Consider the following 19,034-nt stretch of genomic DNA (forward strand, 5'->3'; position numbering starts at 1 on the left):
TCTAAAGCATTTTCTTTTAAGTGTAACGTTAAGTTTGATTTTAAACAACATTTTAGAATAGCTTTTGAGCTTTAACAGATGCAGCACTGCTTATTCCCCTAGCCTCTAGTGAGTGTTAGTATCTGTTTTTAATTACATTACAGATTTGAAGATAGAGCAGAGCATCCTAACTTCGTGACTGTACTCGTGAGTATTTCCTCAGACTGAAGCACTATCAGGAACAGCAGACCAGGTGTGCTACAGGCAGTACAAGCTCATTGCCTCTTAGTTATCTTCCTTAAGAAAGTCACTGTAAATGTTTTTGTTAGCCACAAAAAGCTATTTTTTTTTTAAGTCTCATAGATGACTCTTACCTTTATAACAGAGGCCCCTGCCCTGGAAAGAGGACTGTGCATTTGGGCTGCTGCAGCCATGTTAGCTATTGTATTGAGGTGGTTCATCTGATTCATTGCCATTGCAACCGAAGCGGGAGGTAGGCTGACGGGAAGCAGAGGGTGGGGCATCATCATAAATGGCAGGTCTATCCCTAAAAGAGAGCACGGGCAGGTTATATGTGTCAGTCCCTCATTTTATAACCCAACACCTTAATTTTTAGAGTCTATATTCTACTGGAACATTGACTAGACAAACTCAAAATTATGATGTGTTAATAATTTTGATGTTACATAGGGAATAATTGTCTTTGTATTCCAGAAAAGGCTGTATGGTTTGTAATAAAATAATACATTCAAAACATACAGCTGTAAAGTAACACAATATTAGCAAAATGAATATACAACAGTGCATAAGTTCAGTGATCTCTGTATTAAGAGCAATAAAGAAAACAACACAAAACATGCAGATATTTGCATGTTTTTCCATTTTAGCTGACAATGTAACTCCTACCAAGTCCTCTTACTATTATTAGTTCACATATACAGCAATCTGAGACTAGATTTTTATATTAGGACTATTTCTTGAATACAGAAAGCCATGGGTTGGGCTATAGACACTACTGAACTACCGTACAGAAGGTCTGTGAACTGGAACATGTAATGAGAGGTTAAAATTGTTGCCAGAGGTTTTAATTTCCAAAAAGTCACTTTAAATTGTCTTCTGCTATGCATATAAAACAATTTAAGAAGGTATGAAATTCATTTGGACCAACCTGCAGATCTTGACATTGCCAAAAAGGTGATGTTACTGCTAGCAAGAATTGGATTCTCGTGTGTCATTAATGTCTATTTCAGCACATGTATTACTTGTTGTATTTAGTAATGACTACAGTGGAAAGCAAGACCAAGACATCAATTCACTGAAAAAATTGTTTCAGGTTATGTTGCATTTAAGAATTCTTTAGAGAGACCCCTTGGAGATAGCTACCTTTGGGCATCCAAAATCCTTTTGTCAGAAAAAATAGGACTCATTCTGCCATACAAAATGTCTTATCGTTTTTCTAAATGAAATTTACATTAGAAAGCCTCATAAAAAAATTCAGGTACAAGTAGTATATAACATAATCATATAGCTAGTCATAACCATATGTTATTCACATTAATTATTTCTAAAAGTTTTTTAACCTTTGGCTCTATCTTAACTATTTTAAATGAGAAGGCCAGTCACCATTTTGGTGTATGACAGAACCCACAATAAAAAATATCATTGACTGATATAGCTTATGTTATTCCCATACAATTTGACTATAGCGATACAAAAACACCACTGCGCCCACCACGAAAGGCAGAATTGTATATATTCTGAGCTCCCACACTATTTCTGTTTAGCTTGAGTATATCATGATCAACAGTTGTGATGTCTTATGATTCACTATGTATTTTATATGATGATCCATGCCAATATTAATTATGATAGGTAATAAGCAAAGCCCACATACATCTCCCTTCACTTTAAACCATATTGACAATCCCCTTCAGTGCTTACATCCATAAGCCTTTGTTCCCCTGCATATCTCCCTTAACAGCCCAATAATCTTTCCTCATACTCTATAGAGTTCCAAAACTCCCAGACACCATCTGGCCACATTGAGTTGTATGTCTACTTAAAGTCCAATTGACATGCAAACTAAATGCAAACTACAAACAGAATTTAACAGCACATCACCAGTTTTAAGACACAATCCGTCAAACATTTCAGAGGACTATGAAGAAAATATATCCTACACTTGCAAATCATTGGACATAATGTCTGACATTCAGTAAACCCTTTAATAGCCTATAGACATTTGCGTACTACAAAATCTACTGGAAAAGATCTTTAAAGTTTTCTTTAACAGCAAAGAACACAGTATCCTGGTATGTAAAATATATACAGGCATTGAATTATGCAAGAATATAAAATGAAAGGATAAACTACAGTGAATTTGAGTCCTACAATCTGGTGATTCTTAACTCCTGAAACTTAACCCAAAATGCTCAGGTCCATACCTTCCCATGAACAAAGCAGACCCATATTGTAGGAGTAATTTCAACAGCTTTGATTTGTTCAAGTCTGGGGCCCTACATAGGTAGCAAGCAACTATCTGCTCCTAAAATTGTGTAAAGGAGCCAGAGATGTAATTCATCCATTAAAACTAACACCAAAAATCAACTTTCAAAACTTTGAGGATGAAGAGCTTAAACAAATAACAAGAATTCAGAAACAGTGAGATTTGCAGTCTTCACCCATCATCATCTGTCAGAATTAACTTTACTCCTCACTAATTTTTCAAATATTAATCCTGAACATCTTTCTTGGAATAACTTTCCCTTGGGTGCAAAGGAGAAAAGGAACTGCTGGCTTCCCACCTGCCCCCTTCCTAAGGGAAGGAAAAGAGATGGGTTTGAAGCGAGCTTTAAGTTCCAAATCCAAACTTTATCTGTGTCATTTTATTCCAGTTGCTTTGGATAGCTGGCTTCAATGGATGACCTTGCCACACCTGGCAGGTACAAGGCAAAACAAGGCAGAGGGATTGCTTCTGCTTGCTTTTAAATAGACATTCTGCGTTTATTCCTGGCTCTCACATTTTTATTTAGTGGTCAGCATTTTCACCTGGAAGAGAATTTTCTCACGTAACTAAAATTTTAAGCAACTTTATGGTTATTTTTCCCTTCAGTCCAGGCCATGGAAATGTCAACTAAGGACTGACAGTCCCTAACCCAGCAGTGGGTGACTATTCAAAGAGGGCGGCTGTCTCCCAGTGGGTGGCTTGGACATGATGCACAAGTGCAGCAGACAGCGGGAGGACTGACCCTCCTGTCGCTCATGTGTCTCCCATCCACTTCCCCCACCTCCAGGAGGCTGGGAAGGAGTGCAAGCCTAGCCTCCAAGCAGGGCTCCATGTACTTTTTATTTTTACCATAAAAGCACTGTACGTACTGTTGGTGAGCAGGTGATTCTGCTGGAGAGGACTGAGTGGGTGCGCACTTCCAAGGCTCGACTGCCCTGACAGTGTGGGATGACCAATGCTGTGCTGTGATCCTGTTGTAATGGGAGACTGAAGCTTGTCTTTATCCCAGGAGGATTCACTCCCACCTGCAAAACAGGGTAGAAACAAACCATAAAGGGCATATACTTTTCTTTAAAAGACATTGTGCTTGGTTAGCAACGAGCTAATACTCTTTACCATAGCTAAGCACCTAGCACAAACACAGCACCTGAAACCTACACCTGAAATTTTTTTTCATAAAATAATAGATATGCATCAGGCAAAAAATATGATTAGAAACTTTCAGCAACACCTACCTTCATAACACTAGTTTCTGGAAACAGGAAAAGCAAAATGTTTAAGGATAAAATCACCCAAGTAAACATCAGTCACAATTAAGTAAATAAAGCAGAAAGGGAACATCTGAGACACTGAATCACAATCTCCTGCTATCACAGGGAATCAGACCACCCAGTCCCTGCCAGAGACTAATCGGTGTCCATCCTCGGGCTCGTCAGGTCTCTCACCTCCGTTAATCCTACTAGAGTTGCTCCCGCTATTCACTCCAGTGCTCATTACCATTCTAGCTTAAATTCATCCCTGAACAGGTTACAACAATTCAACCTGCTGCTATGTTATCTCTGAGCTTAAATAGCTCTTCCTCCACTGCTGGGTTTGATCCTGGGGATGTCCTAAGTGAAACACTTCACTTTGCTAGGTTAAACAAGCCAGGCATTAGGTTGGGCTTGGAAATCATCGGTTTTCAGGAATTTAAATTTAAAGAGTCCAGATACCTATTATGCGCAGTAATTACTGTCTACAACAGAAGCACAGTATAGCAAACTAAGCACTCGTGTTTGGTCTAGAATATCTGTTTGGTCTTCTGAAGAGAGGGTGTTCTGCAGCAATTTTACAGATTGTGGTTTTCTTCAGTATTACACGTACACATTTGAGTAACAACACGTTCCTTTTAAACAGCAGTTAAGTAGACTATGTTAGCGAATTCTGAAACACATCTGGTCCACAAAAGAAACCACCTTAAAAAAGTTAGATTGAACATTTCTAGAGTAAAAAGGTATTTTAAGTACACTCCCTTCTCAGGTACGCCCCATGTTTTCAATTAGATTGATATGAAAATGTGTAACTGCAGTATTGACTTTGTTTTGAATTTATGAACAAGAATTTCAATTAGAATAAGTAAATAGATTACTGTGATGCAGCAGATAGAAGCAGCAAGCAAAACACATTTTAATTGAATATGAAAGTAACAGAAAAATTCCATTCCTTATGATAACACTTAGCTAATAAACATGATTAATATGGCTAAATGAAAAAGTTTGAAAGATCAATGATTGAGAAAAAAGGAAATCACTCCATCATTTTAGCACTATGTCCAAGTATGAATTACTTTCCTATAAAAGATTTGTAATTTGTAAAAAGATGAGTAATACATTGACAAAGAAAGATACACTAAGTTATGCCATGTGATATAATATAACATGCACTGGCATAGTGCAGTAATTAGAACTACCACAGTTAAGGCTGTGTCAGCATCTTTGTTACTTAATATACTGTATATCAGCTTTTCAAATAACATTTGACTGATACTTAGTATAGAAGTTGTTCATTCTGACTATTGTGAAACAGAGGTGGTATTATCCAGTAAAGTATTTCTCAAGTTAAACGTGCAATTTAAAAAAGATTTTCTGAGGAAATGTTTAGCATTTGATTTTACCCAATGAGTTTTATTTTTCTCCATATGCTTTTTCAGTAAATTTGAGTTCAACATTCACACTTTCTTCTTCCTCAAAAACCACATATGACATGTACCTTGGCATGAATATTTTGCTTAGAAATAGATTTCGTACATACTTCACATTATCAGGGCAGTGGCCAGGAAAACTGTGCACAAGACAGTTTGTCAGAGACCTTTGAAAGAAGAGAAAAAACTGCACTCTTCATGTAAAATTCTTCCTCACCCTGTTTGTTCTCCAATACTTCCAACCCCAGGCACAGATGGTCTAAACTCTTAGCTCATTTACTTATTTCTGGAAGTTTCTCTCGTCTTTCCAAAGCCTCGTGCATCTACCCACCACACTTCTGTGGCCCTGAAGCTGTAGTATCAGAGTGCCCTATCAGCTTTCTGTGCCCAGCTTTACAACTGTTGCACATTCCACAGGAAAGTACAATTATTCTTATTTTACAGATGGAGAATTGTACTGCGAAGAAAAGTGACTTGCTTAAGGAGATACAGGAAACCTGCAATGGAACAGGAAACCAAATTTAAATTATGCCTTACAGTCCAAATCACTGGACCAGTTTTCCTTACACCTGGGGACAATAATAACTTTTTTCCTGCAAATTCCACTTGTAAATCTGCTCCAGCATTCAGTGCCAGCAACACAAGAATAAATTGCAATACACTTATCTCTGCAGACCATTCCTGTATTCTTACGTTCCCTATCACTTCTCCTTAGAGAAAGAAAAAAAATACTGCTGAGTGCATGATGTATAATAAAAGTGCATGTTAAATGAAATGTACCTTGTAGTCTGCAGTACACCACATAGATAACAGCTTCATCACTTAATCTGGACTGCATATACTATGTAGTAGCAAGTCTCTTAAAAAGAAAATAATCATTAGAACTTCTTACCTAGAACTGTTCAATTGTGAAGAGTTTTATAAGGGCAGTACGATTATCTCCAGGTTACAAGTGGGAAAGTTGAGGTGCAGAATTATGAAGCAACTTCCTCCATGTTACCTGGTAGACTAATGGTGAAACTGGAAGAGAAGTCAGGTCTCGTGGGTCCTACTCCTGTGCTCTATACCACAGACACTGTCAATTCATCCTACCCACAAGTCCCTTCGCACGGCTAAAAAATTATAGTTTTAAAAGAAAACTTGCATCTTTCCCTGCAGTATCTATTCCCATACAGTCAGAAAAATTTACATACAAATTAATAGTAAGACAGAACTAGATTCACATCATAAACCAAATATGTAAAATGCAAACCTGTGGTAATATATTCAGTCCTTTTACTGTCATGCAACTTTAAAAGAAGTATTCATTTCTGAGCATACACACTTTCTTATTTGGTAACACCGTTGTCAGTGCGTTATATCAGCAAATACGTATTTGACACATATATATCACTGCATATTTTCAAATTCTTTGTTACCATAACAATTAGAAGTGAATACATCTATAACAAGTAAATCTTCCTTAATACTTCCAATTTAGGTTTAGCCCCAATTTTTCAGGAGCTTTCTCTTCATTGCCATTTTTTGTCCAAACAGGTGCCATCAATAAGGCAAAGATGTCATGTTTTGATTCTAAATCCTGTCTTTGGTATGATGAGCTTACAGGTGAAACTAAAAGTGAAACTTTATGATAGGAATCACGCAATACACCACAAAAATAAATTTATGGGAGTCAATTTTTTTTTTCTCTCATTACATTCAAAAGGTTTGGTCTTTGAAGAAATTTGTATTAGGAAAAAATAATTTCTTTGTCCACGCTAAGCTAGTGAAGGGTCTCACTCTTTTTAATATAGAAGATGAGGAGTCTATAATTAAACAATGATCCGTACTACTGTATATAGAGAGATGGACTTCAAGTAATTACTTTTAGGTATATATGAAACAAAAGGGGAAAAAATGTATCAAAAAAGAAAGCAAACATACAACACTAAGGAAAATGAGACAACAGAAAACAGCAATGGGACTTTACCTCTTGTATATGAAAGGAAATATAGCTTTTTATTTATTTTAAATGAGAAAGAATATTTCATTTTAAAAGATTAGTAACTTGATTCATAAGTGTCATAGTAATATTATTAGAGCACTCAGAAGTCTGTTGATTTGTCAAAATGCCAATACATCATTTATACACTTTACAAAAAGCTTTACGTTTAACACTATTACCCACTACCCATATGACCTTCCCTCCAACAGATAAAACTAAAGGACAAAAAGGTAATTTTTCCTTATCTTGTTTGCATTATAGTCGATCTTGTCCCAGAACAGATTGTACTCAGCATTAAAAAAGGGCAAGAGAGACAAGAACCTCCATCTTCCAGCGCTCCTGATGCTTGTCAGAAGCAAGCACAGACTGTGGTTTCCCTAACGTAGCCACTCCAAAGTGCGACGAAAAAGGCAGAGCGATTAGCTGGCTAGCCATCCTACGAGATTGCAGAATGCATTGGCTGCCCAGCAGAAGCGGCTAAAAAAAGGTCTGATCTGCTTCAACCATCCAGCTCAGGCCACGCAGCAAATGTGTGGTGTACAGTTTTGCTTTCAGATTTGCAGCTAAATGCACAATACGGATGAAAAAAAAAGGCCTGATTGTCTGCATTGGGCACAGTCGCCCAGAAACACAGTGTGTGTTTAAAAGGGCACACATAAAGACAGACACTACATGGATTGGGTAAGAGGAACTGAGTTATTTACAATATACTTAATAATTAAAGTCTGGTATTTACCAGGCTTAACAGGTTATTTGAGTGAACTTATTTATCAGTGCATGAATTACACTTATGTTCAACTAAGCAAAAGCAAAACTAATGTAACAAACCCCAGTTCATTCACTTCTAAATTAAAATGCAGTGAGAGGTAAGCATTCCCTTAATGCCATTTTACAGCCCAGCTGCCAAATTCTGTATGTCTCTGTTCTCAAGTCCCTGTGAACAGTGAATTGAGACGAGTTCAGATGCATAGGGAGTTACATCACAGGTAACACAAACAAATAGGGGAAATCAGCCTAAGCAATACATGCACATGCTGCTGCTGATACACACTGTACTCACAGATCCACTGCAAGGTTATTTACAACCACGTACATGTCTGTAAGCAAAGTGCCTCTGTTTAAGTTTCATTCTGTTTCGTTGAAGGAAATGCAAGGGATAAGCTCAGCTCCGTTTTTCTGAAAATGCTGCTTCTCACCCATCTTTGTTTTTAGTAATTTTATAAGAGAACTCTTAAAGCTACATGTTTTCTAGTATTAAACCTCTCTGTGCGTTTGTGTTCTTCAAAACAAAACCCAAAAAACTTTTTTTGGTGAAGATGTACTTGTGAAGATTAAATTAGTGTCTTGTTTTTAGGTATTGAAAGATCTCCAGAAAGTAATCAAAGTTCAATTTGGTGACAGCTTCTTTTCATTTGGTTTCAAATTCATTTTATCAGCCTTAAAACTGTCTGGTCTAGCTAAATGAAATCCACTCTGTCAGAGGTACCTTTGAATTGAACAACCACACTGTTTCAATCTATGTCTGTCATTTTATTTTTCCTTGTGATACATTTCTGAAAAATTGAACTCAAATTGTTAAAAGCAATACCATCTTCACTGTCCAATTTTATTCTGAAATTATTTTTAAACACATTTTTCATGCTGTTGGGCATATTAAGCATAACATCAGCTGCAAAGAAAAGAAGTATTCAGTGCATTGCTATTTCAGCACTGATAATTTCAAAGTATTTACCACCTCTAACTTCTTTTATAAATGTTCAGCACACACAAGGCCTTTGAAATTTTTTGGCTGATCTAGAACCCCAGTACTCCTAAAACAACATGGGCCTATTTGCCAGCATTCCTAGCCCCAGTATCTTCAGGTGTCCCAGACGATTTGCTTTTACCAATATCCTAATCTCACCTCGATACTGGGAAAAAGGGTCACTTTTGTGGCCTACGGAGAATATCCTCTGCTGAAAACACTTCAGCCTACAACTTTCTGTCAACTCCATTCATGGTATCAACATTTGAATGTCCCAGGAAGAGAAAATGAGGCAGAAAACAATTTTTGTCATATCTGACAAACCGAGAATCTCACTATAGTAAGGATAGGAAGACACCATCCGGGCCGTATTCCTGGTAAACTGTCACTTTCCTGTCAGAAAAACATAGAATGGTTCTGGGTCAGCATTATGACCTGTTTAACCCCAAATTCTGTCCCTCATATTGGCAGTAGATGATGTCATTTATGGAGATCGCACAAGCGGTGGTCCCTTATTACCCCCAAATAAACTTTCTTACTTTAAAACAGGAATGAGATTTTTAATCAGCCCCCAAAAGCATGATACCCATCTGAAAATCTAAATGGAAGATCTGCAATGCATTTAAAGCTTTAATGCATTTATTAGTTTAGCTGTGTGTATTTGGCTATATCAACTTCTGGATTGTGCCCTACAAGAAAGCCACGAAAGTGTGTAGGGCAAGATATTAAAACTCAAGAAATCCAGTGATGGCTTTACTGGGCTACTTCCAAAAACTTATCAAGTGGTTCAGCAGATGTAATTAGTGCTTAGCCCTGCCAAAGCTTTGAAACGTGCCCATTAATTCAGCAATTCCCAATCTGTCCATCAGTCAGTCATACTTAAAAAATATGTCTGTCACAACTTAGGTGAAGTAATCTGTTGATAATTATACAATAAGAAGGCATCTGAAATCTGAATATAAATTCTAAACTTTTCGAAAAGTCTTAATGACAGCAAAATCAAAGTTTATTTCACAACAACAGGATACTGAAGATAACTGGGAATATGTCAGAATATTTGATGCCAATTTAATTAAGAACAATTAATTCCAGGAAGACACTTTTTTAGAAGATAAAAGCAGACGTACTATTTATTTAGGAACCTAACCATCCCTCCCAAAGCATCAGTTCTTTCCCTTTAAAATGAACAGAGAAAAAGAAATAAGAAGGTGGTAAATACAATGTATTTTAAAGTTCCCAAATTATGATTGATGATTATAGTGCTAAAGCACAACACCAGAAAAGTCTTCTTATTGTCACTTACCTTGGAAAGTAAGACTGTGCTACAATGGGCCTTTCCAGTCAAAACAAAATCTCACAATTCAAATCAGGTGCTCAGTGTCAAAGACTCATAACAGTATAAAACCTGTTCTCTGTCTCTCTCTTTCTAACAACAGACTGGGTCATTCATCCCTTCAAATTGCATACACAAAAATGCTGATGGCTACTAAAATACGGCAGGGTGTTTTCTCCTATTTCCTAAGACCAGTGTAGAGGAACTACTGGCTGCAGCAATGAAATCTTTTCAGCAAAACAGTCTTCTGTAGACAATCACTAAAATATGGATGGCCTTTTCCTCAAGTAACTAATACTAAAAAATGGGAAAAATGTTGCAAAACAAATAAAGAGATGCAGGAAAAGGAAAGAAAATGCAATATGATGTAAGGGACTAGTCTGATAAAAACACAAACTGCTCCAAGTGGCAGTATCTTCATTTAAACTCAAAATACCAAACACGCCTCAGTGGGTCAGCTGATTCAACTTATACCACCAAAGCACCCCACTAAAGTTAGATTTAGCAAGATGAAACATCATATTTATAGAAAGTTAGATACAAACTATTATAATACTTTTCATAAAAATACACTAATGTTCAAAAGCACTTCTCAAAGTTAGCTACCTGTACCCATTCTTCTCTTTTCTTTTGCTGATTTAGTCATGCGTAAATATTAATCAAGACAAGTTGCTTCTTGGCTAGGAAGGAAAGCGACACGCTGGAGAAAAGCTCTGATAATTAATAAATGAAGTCTTTGCTTCTTTGTTACCTGACAGTTAACCATGTGATAATGAAAGGGGGGGGAAGCTTGTAATCTTCATATCAACAGTTAAGATATTTATGGCTTCCTAAATGGAAATTAGTCATGGTATTTCAGGAGGGAGGGGCAATATAACTACAAGAATAATGGCTCTCAGAATGATTGCATACAAACAGCTACAGTCCATCTAGTCTAATACCTTGTCTCCAACAAGGGCCAAAAGCAATACTTACTGCAGAGTTTAAACACAGAGAGAACCTATAGTGAGAATTTCCCAGAATACTCTCCAACAATTTATGTATTAGGAACTTCCTGAAACAGAGTTAGTTTCCTTGAATTTAATAGCCTTTAATAGATTTTTCTTCTGTTAAATTAAATGGATGTCCATTTTTTGCATCTACAATATTCTGTAGCAAGGAGTTCCACAGCTTGCCTATGCACTGTATGAAAAGCTACCTCATGTTATTCATGGGTGTGTTGTTGGGGGCTTAACTTGGCATTTGCTGTCTTCCGCTGATGTCTTCTAGTTCTTGTAGTGGGTGAAATAATAAGTAATAAATCTCTATTCAGTTTCTTCTATACAACGTGCAGAATTATTCTTGGAATTAGGGAATTAGAGTTAAAACCTAAACTTTCTTTTGGATCTATGTCAATGTCAAAAGCACATGCAATCCCTTTCCTGAGAGATAATAAATGACTTCTATTCTCTGTCACTCAAGGTACTGTTGTAGGAACCTCAGCAAGTTTGAGCTAATGGGCAGACACTTGACATTCTTCTTGGGAAGTTGGGTCAGGGAGGCCCCTACCCCTGACAGCTTACCGAACGTGCTTTTGACAAAACAGGGCTTACAAAAATCTGCACAGATCATTATTTCAACAGACATGATGTTGGTGAACTCAAAAGAGAGGACAACCTTTAAATGTTCAAATACTATTTTGAAATGTAACCACAGGATTATGGTTCATTCTTGCATAACTGCTCCCTTCTGCACTCCAAATGGTTATTGCTAACGTATTTAAGTAATAAGTGACTTTATTGCTATTTATTTTTCTATACAAAGATAACAATACTGTACTAGTACATGATACCTCTTCTGGTTTAGGACCATCAACAAAAAAATTAACTGTTTTCTACTTCAGGACCAAAGTCTGTCTTCAGAAACACGTGCATTTCACAGATAGAAATAAGGTCAAAATTTTGGTCTGTCATGTTTTTATTACTGTTGATGATGCACAAGCCAGAAATAAAACAGCTTAACTTTCAGATCTTGAACACAGTTTGTAGGGCTGGCTGCCAAAAAGGATAAAACATACATCCTTCTAAACTCAAAAACAGCAGCCAGCAAGCAAGGAACTAGGATTCATATTCCAATGATGATAATCATTGACACCTGCACTCACCACAAACCAAGCGTTTTTTGCCTTTTTTAAAAATTACTTAGTATTTTCCCATATTTAACAACTCACTGAAACAACCACTGAGATACATGTACTGTATATTTTTACTGTGACTGTAACTAGCCAGGTAGTTTAGTTTGATTTTGAGAGGCTTTGAGAACGTCTTGACATCCACAGCAGATAGCTAACACTATGGTACAAAATCAGATCATTCACGTTTCAACAATTTATCATTTACTATTTCTTTGAAATAATTATTACAAACAGTTCAAGTTACAGATTGCAATCTTCTGGGTTAATTTGTAGTGACATAAACGAATTATACATTTATAATCTTTTCAAAAACTTCTAATACTAAAATAACTCTGTGTAAAATAAAGTATGGCTTGAAAGAATTAAATACAGACTGTGGCACTTGATACATACCCATTTAGACAATCTTCCAAACCCCTGCCAACTTGAAGAATCTACAAAGAACTCAATGACATTGGAGATTTTACTAGAGAATGAGAGGTTGCGAAAGGGACGCCTAACATCCTTTTATATTGAAGCTGAATGAGTGTAGAAGCTCTCCAAGGAGATTTACTGTCATAAGCCCCAGTTTCCATGAAGGATCAGTATGTGCAGACACTTGCACAGCTCCAACAAGTTGTGTCAGTATGGGGAACATTGGCAAAGTATATACTAATTCTGAAGATGCACCATTTTTTATATCTGGCATTCGATTCCTTGCACTAAGTTATTACTGACTTTCAAAAAAAATTAGAATGCTGCCAAAACCAGGAGAGCCTGTGAGTAAACCTAATTCACATAAAAGGTCAGCAGTGAAATCTACCGTGTTTCATTTAATGTCAGTTTAAAAATAACACTCAAAAAGATCTTGAGCTATATTAGCAGCCAACTTGGTACTTCCTTTAAAAACTACTTTCATTTTTGCTCATAGTAATAGCTGAATATATACCTACCACAGCACTTGGATATCTTACACGTTCAATCAATTTTCAGAGTATTTTTCTCATTCAGCAAACCTAGCCGTTAGGTGCTCTCATCTAATCTCTAGTGCAATTCTCCTCAATGAAAATCAGTGGGAGCTTTGCATTAGCTTCTCTAAGGAACAGGATCAAACCCCTAAAGAAGATGAACAGTGCCAAAGAAGCTATTCAAGAAAATACATCCTAAATTTGTTATTGTGTAAAGGATATTCTACGCCTTCAAATTAGTATTTCTTTCTGAGGTATACAAAACCATAAATAACAACTATCATCAGAACAAACATTATTAAAATGTTGATATTAATACCAGATAAAGTGAAAATATTTCTTAAGAAGAAAAAGTGAGAGTCTTCAGCAACAAAATACAAGAGCATAGTGCCAAGCTGAACTTAACTAAGCTTGAGGTTTTGGACAGGATTCATTTCTGCTTGTGGTATAAGTATGCACCACCTTGATTATAATTTAAAAAAATATTGACAGCTTGCCTTCTCATACCAATGCCTAGTAACAAATTCCAAATGTTTTGTCACATTTCTTGTGAGCAATGCCATCTGCCAGAGGTGGCATTTCATGGCTGTTTACCCTGACTCCCTCCAAGAATTCATCTGCCACTATCTAATGCTGCCTGAATAAAGGGGATTAAGACTCTGATGCAACAGAGACTATTGATAATTTGGTATAATTGGGAAGAAATGAAGATAAATGAGGTTGAGGATGGAGAGGCAATTAGTTGAGCTGCCTGTACAGCTGTGTTCTCGGCCTAGCTCCCCTGGCCTTTTCTTTGGTGAGGTATGTGCAAATTAAACATAATGACAAATACACTCTTCCCAAAGCTCTTTAGTTTGGGAAGCTTGAAGATATGATTTTAACTTCTGTGATTCTAGGCAGTATTGAGTTCAAAAAAAAAAAAGGGAAAAAAGAAAAAGAATCATACTCACTGTTGAGATTTTTAAAGAGCAATGCACTTTCTAACAGCACACCTATGGAACAGTATCTGTTGTTTCAAAACACAGCTCTTCATTTGGCAGTGGTATATAGCCCTGGTGCTGGTTTTGACCAAAAGGATGAAGGCTTCTGCCTCCCTCAGTGCCACAGAGAGCCTTGATTGTTCCACAACTTGGGACGCCTTCGGTACCAATATTTGGTGTCTCATTCTGTAAATATCCATGTAATTGGATACAACCCCAGAGCATGATCCCCCTGAAATACGGATTCTTTAAAGTCTAGCCCCACATTTTGCAGCTGGACCTCCATTTTTTTTAATTGTGCTAGCTTTTAAAAATACTGGTCAAAAAACCTTAAGTGAAATGTCTACAATACACATTTTACTCTACAAAAGATCTTAGAAGCGATAGATTTTTAGTCATAAATATAATACAAGACAGCTACCCAGATATAAGCCTTATTTCTAAGCTATATTATTCAGGTGAGGCCAAGTAATCAAGCTTGAATACCTTGAAAGGTATTTAAATCCAAAGTGAACATGGTCAGACTACAAACCTCCAAATTAGAAGGTACAAATCTGCAGTGTGATTTGTAGTTCTTCTTTCAAATATATTGAGATACATTCATACATATAAAAACACGCACATATATAGTTTAACATAAATGTACAAAAAATACATTTGCCACAAGAAATGCCACTGTATGTTTCACTTAAGATTCAAACACAGTTTTTCATAAATGTCAAATAATGTAAGATCCCTTTTAGAAAAAAAAACAGTATTTACAGAGGTAGTTTTGGCTTACAGACAGGTTTGCCTAACTACCCACCACATGTGAATTTTCTCCTTTCATATACAGGTGATTCTATCTGAATTAGGTATTAAATGAACGACTTCATAAAATTGCACTTTTTCCTGCATCCATATTGTCTTTAGCTATTTTAAAAAATTATTTTACGCATTACTTGAAAAACGCTCTTTAGAAAAAGACAAAGCCTAGCTCCAAAGCATAGAAGGGATTTTGGTAAATTTTGGAAGAAAAATTTAAAAGTCTTAGAAGAACAATTTAATAGATTTATTTTGTAACATGAATTTTCAACATAGTTGCTTTGTATTGTAGAGTACAGTTCTTTGGTATATTCTAAAAGCTGAAAACATTTGAAATTATCCCTTTTCAAACTCACAGAACTTCTGCAAAGTACAATGTCTCCTCCTGATTTTTTGCATATGCAAAACCTTTCTCAACCTCACCACTGCGCTCTTCCCTGCTACCTAGAGGTCACCCAAAATTTCAGTTTAGCTTTATCTAATGTAATTTTTCATTCTGGATTACATTTCTACAAAAGACTAAAAATAGTTCACTTTTTATAAGGCAAACATGCCAGGAGAAAAGAAAATTATGAGTAGTTTATACTTAAGTTTACATCTACCTTGTTTTGTCTTACTGAAGCTGAAAATTTGGCTGAGGTAACTGTTCATTACGTAACTAAAATTTTTAACATATAGTTCAAGAACAGCAGGTTTTTTTATTAGTCTGCAATATTCAAATTGCCTATATCACACCTCTGGTCTTTTACTGAAACCCTCTTCTCATTAACATTGTACAATTATTTGCTGCCCATCTTCTGGCTTGACACTTTATCAAAGCATTCCAAGTTAATCTTTAACCTTGTGATTGACCGTGTACAGCGCACACTGTAAATAAGTCACATTGAGCAGAGCTTTGGCCTTGTGCTGGGAACAAATGCCCATGTCCTGGCTGGAGAGACGGCAGCGGCTCCCTCCAGCTCTGCCCTGCCTTCTCACACCTGCACCACAGCTGTACACACTTACCGACACTCACGTTGGCAGCCTCCATCTCCTGGGATCACACAGGGTTGAGTGCTCTCAAACAAAGCCAAAATATGCGTCTCTGTGGGTGCTCCTGACGTGTGTCAGCATTGCTATAGTCAACAACGCCCAATCCAGCACTTGCCTTTTATTTTGCATTTGAGAAAACCGTTGCAGGACTTGCCTGATCTCTTTACGCCTCAGCGTGTCCTTCACCCGCAGCGACGGCACTAGGTGCCGTATGAAGAAAACTGCTGGCTGAGGGTCACGCGCTCTGGCCAGGCAGGAGGGAAAAGGTCAGGGGGATTTTCAGAAAGGGCAGAGACCACAACGCAATGGGGAGACCAAAATGTGGAAAGTGACCCACTTAAGCACAGGCAAAAGGAGAAGAAGGATCAAATCTGCTCCCTAACTTCAACAGCTTACCGGACACAGAAAGGATTGCAATTTCAAGAATACTTCCATAACCTAAAAGGTAGTAAAAGGCAGTTTCTGACTGAGCAAGCTAGAAAACGAAGGAAAGGCAGGTGATAAAACAGAAATAAACACCTGAAAAGTTTTACACTGGCATGAGTAGAACAAAGAGCTGAAAACGAAATATTCTGTTTTCCATGTTTGTCTTGCTTTGTTTTCCCACTTCCACATTAAAACATTTGTATAAGTCCCTCTTTTTTTTTCCTCCATTTCATATAGCCCTTCCTCAGAGGTGGGTGCTAATTCTCTTTACATCAAAATCCCATCCCCAAATCATAAAATGTGACAGACTCACGATGACTGCAAGGGATTAAGTGAAGCCGTTCCTGAGAAAATACATTGTGTTTTTATAGAATCCCTTCTCGCTGTTTTACAAATGCCTCTGTGATTATAGCTGTATTACAAGGCTAAACATGAGTTCTGCTCTACCTCTTCTCAATTCTAAAACTCAGACACATCCAATTTGAGTATAAAAGTAAGTATACAATAAACAACAGCTTTTTGACTGCTGAAGTTTTTTCTTTATTTATTTGTACCCTACTTTTAAATGATTGCTCATTTTCCTATTTGATAATGGTACCTACAGCAGAAATATATAAGATTTCTAAAGCTCAAAACCAACAACATTACTACAAAGGTTAACTGTGATTTCTCAAAAGTGAACCTGGAAAGCAAAAAGAAGTAACTGAAGAAGTGTTTCTGCAGTTAGTATCTTACTTGGCTTACTAAAATGTTATCACAAATATTCATCTGCCGCACTTCAGGTAAGCTTTTTAAAAGTGGTGTTGGAATGGTATATATCTGAAAAGTGAAACATAGGAAATAGCTGGTAATGCTGTTAAAGGACCATCTAAAAACTACAGAAAGTTCCTAATGGAAAAAATGTTTTTCTGAATAAACGCTACTCCAATCTATAAAGTCAACTTGAAAAGATTTGATTTGTGGCTATGGTATTTGCATAAAGGAGCTAACACACAGCTATAACTGATGATGGAGGATAATAGCCACAGATTTCAACAGATTTTCAGAGCTCCCTGGTATATGCTGAGAACAACAAAATCAAAAGGTTCCTCTCTCCAGCACTGCTGGTGTCAAGGTTAATGAGCTAAAACTTGTTAAATTGATATTACCAAACTAATGACTTTTTTATAGTATACTGTATGGATTTCAACAGACAGGCTAATGTGGAATATTGCTAGTCTTCACTGAATTAGAAGTTATTGCATGTATACAATTAAGATAACTAAAAATGGGGGGGAGCTGTGAGGCAACTGTCTATCTAGACCATGCTATTGTCACATACCTCACATGCTGCCACACATAGACTTCAAATTTCAAATTCAATCCCTGAATTCAGACCACATTTGTCTGCAAACATACAGAGGAGAGGAAATACTAGCATCTGCAAAGACAGTCTATTGGCTATCAGCAACCCTTAAAAAAATCATTCATCTTGATCCTCTTAAGTTCCCTCTTTATCAATTCACACACTGAATCAGAAAAAGCCATGTAAAACTACAGAGCCTCAGCTCTTGATGACTCTGCAAAAGATAGGCTCAACAGCAGGATGAAGGGAAATTGCCTTATTCCCAAACTGCTGTGACTCAGAGCCGTTCGACAGCTACAACCAAATACAGGAGAGTAAAGCAACACACACCAAGGTATCTTTTTCCATCAGTATCCCCCCCCTGCTGGGGAGTGGGAATGTACGGCTTTTTACCAGTTGCAAAAACTTCTGCTGCATGCCGGAGGAGCTCCTCTCTACAGGGGAATTTTCTAAATTACATGTGCTGTAAATGGAAGGATACTGAAAATACAAGTTTTCGTGAAAAGTAAAGAAATCAGCCTCAATGAAAATTCCAGGACAAATCTGTAAGAAGTAAGTTACAGCAGAATAGATCTGCAATTTCAAACTTTTAAATTTGAAATTATTTAAATAATATGAACATTATTTTTAAATATTTTTACATCAACCACACCATATGTTAAGACAGAGGGGAAATAAATGCCTGGAGTCTACATCCAAAATAGATGAACAGCAGAAAAAAAAAAAGAGGTTATTTAATGAATCATATTAAAAGGGAAGGAGCTTATGAAAAATAAATGGCATTTGTAGATGATTAAATTTTGAAGGTGAGATGTTGTGTAACTGCACCAACCATTTATTTCAGTGCCATAAATGCATCTAATAAATAAAATACTTTTTTTAATCCAAAACGAAGATTCACTGCTATCCGATGACTTGGATTTTCCATTTACGTAGTATGGGGGCAGGGTTTGGGCTGTAATTATTCAAGGCACTTTCAAAGAAAGAAGAGCTGTTAGTTAGTTGGATAGAGAATGAGTATCAGTCGCTAGCAATAGGACAATGCAAATATTTCTTCTAGAGACAGAATCACTGAGTTTAAATTCAGAGAGGCTCATGAGA

The 19,034-nt window shown here is 36.8% G+C and overlaps 1 protein-coding gene across 1 annotated transcript in view; it reads right to left on the reverse strand.

The window, feature by feature from the left end:
- The window catches only part of DACH2 (dachshund family transcription factor 2), a 170,231-nt gene that overhangs the window by 68,705 nt on the left and 82,492 nt on the right, over positions 1 to 19,034 (reverse strand). Inside the window, exons 6-7 of the mRNA XM_009326650.1 lie at positions 3,355 to 3,510; positions 354 to 526 (exon numbers count right to left, since the gene is read on the reverse strand). Of these exons, the coding sequence (XP_009324925.1) occupies positions 354 to 526; positions 3,355 to 3,510 (329 nt within the window). The remainder of the gene's footprint in view (positions 1 to 353; positions 527 to 3,354; positions 3,511 to 19,034) is intronic.

This window comes from Pygoscelis adeliae, unplaced genomic scaffold (genome assembly GCF_000699105.1).
Source record: "Pygoscelis adeliae isolate BGI_AS28 unplaced genomic scaffold, ASM69910v1 Scaffold216, whole genome shotgun sequence".
In the NCBI taxonomy this organism is placed as follows: Eukaryota; Metazoa; Chordata; class Aves; order Sphenisciformes; family Spheniscidae; genus Pygoscelis; species Pygoscelis adeliae.